General features: G+C 37.0%; 1 protein-coding gene and 1 pseudogene across 1 annotated transcript; one reads left to right on the plus strand and one right to left on the minus strand.

Annotated features, from left to right (window-relative positions):
- The first annotated feature begins 1,444 nt into the window (after positions 1-1,444).
- LOC129761611 (39S ribosomal protein L46, mitochondrial-like) lies at positions 1,445-2,370 on the plus strand (annotated as a pseudogene).
- Positions 2,371-6,146: 3,776 nt separating this feature from the next.
- LOC129762940 (uncharacterized) lies at positions 6,147-8,891 on the minus strand. The gene is made up of 3 exons (XM_055761573.1): positions 8,764-8,891; positions 7,357-8,701; positions 6,147-6,264 (listed from the first exon to the last, which is right to left on the minus strand). The coding sequence occupies exon 2, from the start codon at positions 8,692-8,694 to the stop codon at positions 7,960-7,962; it is 735 nt and encodes a 244-aa protein (XP_055617548.1). The 5' UTR covers positions 8,695-8,701; positions 8,764-8,891; the 3' UTR covers positions 6,147-6,264; positions 7,357-7,959.
- Positions 8,892-9,158: the final 267 nt, after the last annotated feature.

Here is a 9,158-nt window from a genome sequence, read left to right on the forward strand (position 1 = left end):
ACTCTCTCTTTCTCAATCTCTTTCATACTCTCCAATTCGCTCTCTCTTTTCCTCTTTTGCTTCGTATAGATGATTTTGTATTATTATGGGCCATATTATATAAATGGGGCCCTATTATAGAAATCGAATCGAGGATTCGATACAATCACTATCACTATCACACCGAGTAAAATCTGGTATTATAGAAATCGAGGAAAACAGCTCGATTCGTTACTGTTGCTCGAATGTCAGCGGTGTTATTGAAATATTTCGAAATGAGTGTGAAATGTGAAAAGTGTGAAAAGTTCACAAAGCATTATAGAAAGGGTGCCAAATTTTAAATATCTCCATTTCCAAAAGTATTAATATGTTTATGTTTTGGAAGAAACTGATATTCCCTCGACGAATGCATGGAACAATTTGCTTTGCGGAAAATATAATTATTGGAAAATGAACTTTGTCATGTATTTTCATAACTACAATCTATTAAATTCCGTAAGGAGTACCGTATGAATTTCGCAAAACAATTTTTTGTATGTAATCTTTCAATTAATTCAAGCATGAAACAACGAGTGGTTAGAGCGGAGGATTAGCATGTGTGACAGGCATGCATTGTCTGCAAGGTGCTCCCGTGGCTGAGTAGTTAGCGTAACATATTATCATGCCAGGGGTTCAGATTCGATTCCCGTTCTGACTGGGGAATTTTTCGTCAAAGAAATTTCTTCTGACTTTCACTGAGGTCACGCGTATTCCAGAGCTTGTCACTCCAGAATACATTCAAGGCGTGTTATTCGGCATCGTTCGTTCTTTGTTTTTGAGAGGCTTTGAACTTTGCAGTTCATTTGCCTCTAAGTTATTCGGCATAGAAATCTCAACTAAGTACTACTAGGAAAAATGACGCAAGCAATATCTATGTTGATAAGACAAAAGTTCCACTGGGAACGTTAGTGCCATCCAAGAAAAAGAAGATATGTGTCTGCAACAGAGATATTAAATCAGTCTAATATGAGTATTTTGAAAACAATCAGCACCGAAAAATATTTTTTTTTGCACATTTGTAAATGTATCTCTGAATCTGGCATCTTCGACTACCATTGTTTATATCCTAGGTCATGCGGAGTCAATGAAATCTATTTTTCAAGTACATTTTGCTTGAAAAAAAAATACTTGCACTTGCAGTGAAATGTTTCTCCTATCAAAAAAACAAATGGACTTTGTTTATTCACCTTTTTGTTCGAACCACAATTTTACCCAAAAATATTATGTTTCTGCTGAAAGCTACGCGCAGCTGAGAGACTAAGGTATCGAATATTCATGGAATGTTTGCGTAACACTGCGAAGCGTTTATCCAGATTTTTCACATAGAAAAAGAATTATCTTTTTGATAACCACTGTTCGTAGAACATCAACCAAAACATCCTCATCGTCCACCAAAGAGCAATGAAATATTTCTGCTGGTGTACTGATGGAAAGGCTTCCGGTGATAATCAAAACATTGCCTCCACCTGAAGCCAACTTGAAGGTAAGTGGGATCCAATTGAATGTATTTATATCATTAATTTGTTTCTTTTTTTTTTCTTTCTAATACCAGGCCAAATCAAGTTCGAAAACAGCCTCAAATCAAATCATGATTTTCGTAAGGAAACGGAGAAACGACAGGTGGAATTACTGGAAGGCGGGTAGCTTAATTTGAATAAGGAAGCATTGAAGCAAACCGCTCAGAATTTGTAGGATGGTTTAACGATGAATTCAGCAAGTTCAAGCCAGCTCCGCGCATTATTGAGGCCGACAAAAAAGATATGTATCATTGAATCACAAGCTGGAGGAAACACTGAGATTACAGACGGAACACAAGTTGGGCGATAGAAGTTTATATCTACTACCTCAGGACAAACATATAGCAGATGAATCATTAAGACAAACCGCAGGAGTTCTAAAGGATGCTGGTGATGAAATGCTGTCAGTATCATTCGTAGTGTTCCACAAAGCAGTTGGCTTGAGCTTGAGTTTCTGGTGCGTGCTGAAAACTCAGACGGCAAACAACAGGAAAGAACGTTAAATAGCAATGGTTGGATTAATTTGAGCTACAGAAAATTTTGAATGAATCTCATTATCAAAATGTATCACAGTTTTTCCTGTAATGATCCTAGCGCATAAACAAAAACCGGTTTTGCAGCTCGAAAATTTCGTTATATTTACATCAATCGCTAGAAAGATTTATGTCGACCGGCCTGATAGGAAGGAAGGAAGGTCTTGTATTATAGAGACTTTAAACTTTTGCAGTTCATTCGTCTCTAGCCTTGAGAAAGGCCCTTTGAAAACTCTACTCTACTCTATTACTCTACTCCAGCGCTACCACCTGCGCCCTCTTGCCTTGAGAAAGGCACTCGATCCCTCGCCGTCCAGCTCGTCCAGCAACGATGTTGTCCAGTCGGTGTCCACACAAACAATGTGGCCTGATAGACGTTGGTATGCTCGGGAACTAGACCTAAATTTCCTGGTCCGTTGCAGTTTTGAGGTGGTGTGCGGGATGGCTGGAGATTCTTGGCCGTTTGGAAACGTCCGGTGCTGTTCATTGTGACCACAATACCAGAATCGATTTGATGTCTAATGCGCAGGCTTCAATAGTTATACCTAACTGGCAGAATTTGAAACGTTTTTCATTAAATCGTTGATACAGCATTTAATTTAAAAGAGATTAAAAGTGCAAATAATATAATTCTAACGTACAGAATCATGAAAACTTAAACTTGGCTGATGTAAAACTGAATTGTATTAAGGTTCGGAGAAGTTCAGAAGCCAATAATACTGAAATTTCAGTTCCTGCCGAAATGTCAGTTGGGCCCGTATGTTTTTTTACGCTAAAATTAATCGATGAAAAAAGTTGTGTTCGTTCTTATTAATTCGATTGTTTTTGCTTTTAAAAACAATGCTTCCTCTTATAAGGATTATTATAAGAAAAGTGACACTTTTCTCCCCTTATGATTATCGGATATCTTTTAACATTCCTATTGTTTTTTTTACAACAATTTTCTTCTTCTTCTTTTTGGCTTTAAGAGGGTTTAAACTTTTCAGTTCATTCGCCTCTAATTACAACAATTTTGAATTTATCCATATGACCCATTGGATATCCATCAAATTCAACTTTAATATTTGTTTTCATTTGTGTTTCGCAGCTAATAGTGAAAATTCAAAAGTTGAAAAAGTTGTTATCAAGTGGATTAAGAGCACAGGTATTTTTTTCATAGTACGATGCATTGAACCATTAACCTTCAGTTCTTCAAAAACATTCAGTAGTGTTATCCGATTCAGAAGTTAGTTGATTTCTACAACGAAGATGATCTCGTGGATGACGAAGAGGAGCTGCAAAATATTTCATTAACACGCAGAAACATCCGTGACACTTCGAATCCGCTTTCGTTATCAGACAATAAGTAAGTATTTATTTTGTCTGGTAATTTTTCAAAAAAATATTTATTTAATTATTTAAAAATTAAATTTCTTTAAGTTGTATGAATTTTTTTAGACTTAGTAAGGAGGCTATTCATTATCTGGTCGACATGACAAAAACCCATTTCAAGGTTGGCTACAGGAATACGGCTGTATTACCAGTCTTGAAAATATGTGCATCGCTTCGATTCCTTGCTACGGGAAGTTACCAACAATGTGTCGGTAACGACATGCATCTGGGTTTGAGCCAACCTATGGTCTCAAATGTTCTAGCAGAATTTCTGAAGGTGATGGAAGATAAGATATGTCCGTTATGGATCAAAGCACGAATGTCAGAAGAAGAGAAACAGAATTCAAAAAGAAATTTCTACAGCAAAAGTGGTATCCCAGGCATCACTCAAGTAGTAGATTGCACGCATATCAAGATTATTTCTCCTGGGAAAGACATCTGTCATAATTATTATAATAGAAAGGGATTCTACAGCCTGAACGTTTTGATTGTAAGTTTAACTGAGTGTCTTGACAAATAAATTTATTATATTGTTAGTTAACCTATTAGACTTGCGACCATGACTCTATTATTCGCTTTGTAGAAGCTAGATATGCCGGATCACATCACGACGTCTTCATATGGAATATTTGTGCACTGCGCCAAATGTTGTACGATGCATACGAAGACGGCGATAGACAAACAAGGCTTCTCGGTAAGAATGCCGTTTTTTAAGGTTTTCAAACAAATGTACAACGTTGAAATAATACAAATAAAACTCTAGAAAGATTATATGAAAAGGAATAAACCTGGGTCTGTTATTTTTCTCTTTTTACATTTAAAATTCAATACAACGCAAAAAAGTAATTGTACTCGAGAATAAAGTAAAGTTTCAAAGTTGTGTTAACTCTGTAATGTTGTAATATTCGATAGGATGTGCTTCATAATGTGTCCGCCATGAGAATAATTCGGAATGTTTAATTTATTTTTTGTGAAGGTTCGATTAGTTTAAATTTGTAACTGTGTATATTGATTGAAAAAAAACGTGCAAAAAACCAAAACACGTTGTTGTGTATTTTATGCCGTATTGTACCCTGTCTAATTCACAATTACCATTTTAGGAGATGCTGGATTTCCACAAGAACATGTGCTGTTAACGCCTTACAGGAACGCTAGAGTTGGTAGTTTGGAACAGCGTTTCAACATCAAGCATTGTCAAGCTCGAATCATTATTGAAAGAGTGATTGGAATATTGAAGTCTCGTTTCCGATGTTTGCTAGGTGCTAGGGAATTGCATTACTCTCCAGTGAAGGCAACATCAATCGTAAATGTTTATGTTGCTCTTCACAATATATGTCGTACATATAGAGTATCAGACCCACCGATTCAAAATATTAGTAATGACATGGAAGAAATAGACTATTCTAGCAATGAAGAAGCTAGTGCCATATATATCAGAGATACTATTAGAGATAGTTTGTAATGTTGTAGTAATCTGGATATATGAAATAAAAATGACGCTTCAGTCGAATAATTTATTCGCCTGAGTCACATTCAATATAACATACTACATCTATTAAACTCACACTAATTTTACCCTACACGCAAAATATATTAACATATTTCCTTCCACGTACACGCAATTTCATTCTGTAGATCGCTCCTTCAGCTCTAACTCGCGACGTTATAACTCAATTTCTTTTTGCTGAAGTTCTAGCTCTCTTATTTTTAACTGCATCTTTTCTTGATTGTCTAACGATTTTTGCCTTGCGCTTTCTCTCAAAATTTCATTCTATTCCTTTTGTGCATCGACAAGTTTCTGAAAATCTGAGGACTTTTGCCTTGCCTCTTCTTTGAACATTTCATTTTGTTCTACTTGAGCTTCTGTAAGTTTTTGCAAGTTTTTCGCTATTTTGTAAGTATTTTCCTCGATTTTCTTCATTTTTTTCAACGCTTCTTCGTGCATGTCTGTCTGTTTTTTTAGCAAATCAATACGCTCTTCTACCAATTCTCTACGACGTTTTGGGCGACGTGGAGTTGAATATGAAGGTGTCATATGAATCAAGCCTGTTTCATCTATTACATCGTCATCCATTGTTGGAGAAATAATATTTTGTGATGTTTCTCCGAGGTAATTACTTTGGTCTGCGCATGCCGTGGGCGAGTTACATACATTCTCGTTGACTTCAGTATTTTCATCACACCCGAATGATTTGCCTGCCGGATATATGTTGCCTGAGATGTTCAGTAGAGCGTCAATTTCTTGTTGCAGCGGCGTCAATTGTTTTATTGTATTAGGGCCACCGCCTGTGGCTCTGAACTCTCGCTTGTTGTATGCTAGTGTTTTTTTCAACTTTCCTCGCATATCAATCCAAAACTGTAATAAAAAAACATTATTGATTTGCTAGATATCTCAGCTTTAGCAAATGGTATAGAAAATTTGGTATAGTACAACAATAAAAACGAAAATTGCTGACAAAAGTAACGTACTAATGTACGTTAGCAGTGATAGACAAATGTTAGGAAGGAAATTCGATTGAAAAAAAAATCACAGAATATGATGAAATTTACATATGAAAGTTATATATATATATATATATATATATATATATATATATATATATATATATCATAGAAGAAACACTTACTTTCTGCTATTCTTAACCAGCATTAAGATCCTCACTGAATTCCTCCCACTTTTCCTTCACAGCAATTCTATTTGAACTGCCTCCACAAAAGCCTCGAGCAATGTCCACATTCGCTTTCATCAGTTCAACGAGCCGTTCAAACTGGTAGTGATTTGTTTTTTTCTTTTGTCCGCTCATTTTGAGCCACTGAAATATGCGCTGGAACAAAATTCTGCGTTGTAAATTTTAACATCTATTATCTATTATTATTATTATATTATCTATTATTATTATTATATTATTTTTATTATTATTCTATATATAAAAATGGAGTGATGTCTGTCTGTCTGTCTGATTCTTATAGACTCGGAAACTACTGAACCGATCGACATGAAAATTGGTATGTAGGGGTTTTTGGGAAGGTTTTCGTGATATTTTGAGACCCCTCCCCCCTCTCTAAGGGGGGGCTGCCATACAAATGAAACACAAATTTCTGCATTACTCGGAAATTAACCAAGCAAACGAAACCAAAGTTGGCATGTGAAAGTTTTAGGGTGCAATAAATGTTTCTATGATGGTTAGACAGTCCTTCCCCCACTCAAAGGGGGGGCTGCCATACAAATGAAACACAAATTTCTGCATTACTCGAGAATTAATCAAGCAAATGAAACCAAATTTGGCATGTGGAGGTTTTAGGATGCAATAAATGTTTCTATGGTGATAAAATACTCCTTCCCCCTCTCTTAGAGTGGGCTGCCATACAAATGAAACACAATTTTTTGCATTACTCGGAAATTAATCAATCAAACGAAACCAAAGTTAGCATGTGAAAGTTTTAGGGTGCAATAAATGTTTCTATGATGGTTAGACAGTCCTTCCCCCCACTCAAAGGGGGGGGGGGAGGCTGCCATACAAATGAAACACAAATTTCTGCATTACTCGAGAATTAATGAAGCAAATGAAACCAAATTTGGCATGTGGAGGTTTTAGGATGCAATAAATGTTTCTATGGTGATAAGATACTCCTTCCCCCTCTCTTAGAGGGGGCTGCCGTACAAATGAAACACAAATTTTTGCATTACCCGAGAATTAATCAAGCAAATTAAACCAAATTAGGCATATGGAAACTTTAGGGTGCAATGAATGTTTCTATGGTGGTTAGATACCCCTCCCCCCTCTCTTAGGGGTGGCTGCCATACAAATAAAACACAAATTTCTGCATTACTCGAGAATTAATCAAGTAAATGGGCGGGACGAAGTTTGCCGGGTTAGCTAGTGATAAATAAAAATGATTCTGGATTGAGCACTTACTTTGTATATATTATGCTGGCAGCACCGGAAAACAAATACTGATCAAAACAAACGAACGAATCAAAACATACAACAAAAACAACAATTAAACCAAAACAAACTGCTCGAAAAATTATGACAGTTGTACCGATAGCTATCACTCGCTCGCTGCTATCGAATTGCTCGATTTCTATAATAGCAAAATAGGGCTAACGAGCAAAATTCTTATCGCCTCGATTTCTATAATAGGGCCCAATATCACACGCTTCTGCTTCGCCTGGTCCTAGATTGCTGCTTCGATAAAATGTGCACACACTCTCATGGTTTTTCCGAGTGGGGTAATACAACTTAGCGCATTTATCTAACTAAACAAGTATTTAATTCTTCTTTTTTTCCTTTGCTAAAGGAGCCTTTAAATCTTACGTTTCATTCAGTATTCAATTACAGTTCAATCCGACACTCAAATAAAGAAAACCAACAAGCCTTTGTGTAACATTTACGTCACAAAAACTAACTTTTATATTATAACTTTGTATGCAGTTTCTTTCCGAGTTCCATTTGCCAATTTGATTATGCATTATGCCGGACTATCTATTTACTAGTGGCTTGTGTTAAGGGTTCTAATTAACGGGGCTGCTCGTCACTCAATGAGGTGTCTGATTCATTTGCAGAGGATTCCAATACGTGGGATTGCTTGCAGCATGGCGATGATCTCGAATCCGCATTATAGGCCAATTCCAAAAGCATCGACCTCATTGGTGCTTTTGATGACGACTCCAATGGAAGGAATTTCTCGCCAAATGGCGATACTATTTGGATTCCGGACAGCGAAGGTTCCAATAAACGGGATTTCTTGCACGATGATGGTCCTAAACCGAAATCTTCAAACGATTCCGAACGCTTCGATGTCAACATTCGTGTACCGGATGTTGAAGGGCCCAATGAGTCTTCGGCAGTTCGAAGATTTCGAAGTCTCACCTTGCTGTAATCTATAGCAATACGGGGTTCCGAATATTGTAACTCAGAGAAAGGCATTTCCGGTTCCAGCAGATCACATAGAGTTGTCCCAGCCCAAGCGAATGCGGAAACTCTTTCACGTAATACTGGAATTGAAAGGGTTGGTTTGATGATTTCCTCCTCATCGGTCCAGAAGAACTCGCTCAGAGAACGGGCGAACTCCTCGCGCAAATAATCTTCTTCGATGGTAGTAGATAAAATGTAGGTAAGCGGTTCCTCCGTGCATGTTCCCGTCGCCAAGACACACTGGAGTACTGTCATAACGAAATCTGCACTAACGCCCAAATCGTTAAATCCGAGCATCTCGAGGTCAACTAGGTTGTACACTTCATTGATGTTCATCACTGCTCTGTAATGTAATTCCGGTAAAATGAATCGAATAACGTGGATAAAAAGTGCCTTCAAAATTACCTGATACGTTTTGAAACCTTTTCGATTGGTGAAAAAGGCGTCAACGCCCCAATCAGCCAAACTGTTCTCAAAACAATGAAACCATTTTCTGGCGAACAACTTTTTTTTTGTACATATTCAAAAGAGCGCGAAAGGGAACGATCAACCAAGATCAATATTTAGACAGGTGTCCCTTTTGTGTTTGCAACACAAAAGGTGCAATTAACCCATTTTAGGCCAAGCGTTCGAAAAATCAAACAGCAAATTTGATAATTTGTCATGGCTTTGGAAAGCAACCAAATAATAGCTTAGTCTTTCAGCTACCACTTACTATCAATTGCGTTCAGTGTTGTATAACTTCATTGGGCAATAAATTCAGTTTGAAGCAACTATGTGCGAAAAGTACATTACCTCAC

Source organism: Toxorhynchites rutilus, chromosome 1 (assembly GCF_029784135.1).
Source record: "Toxorhynchites rutilus septentrionalis strain SRP chromosome 1, ASM2978413v1, whole genome shotgun sequence".
NCBI classification, from domain to species: Eukaryota; Metazoa; Arthropoda; class Insecta; order Diptera; family Culicidae; genus Toxorhynchites; species Toxorhynchites rutilus.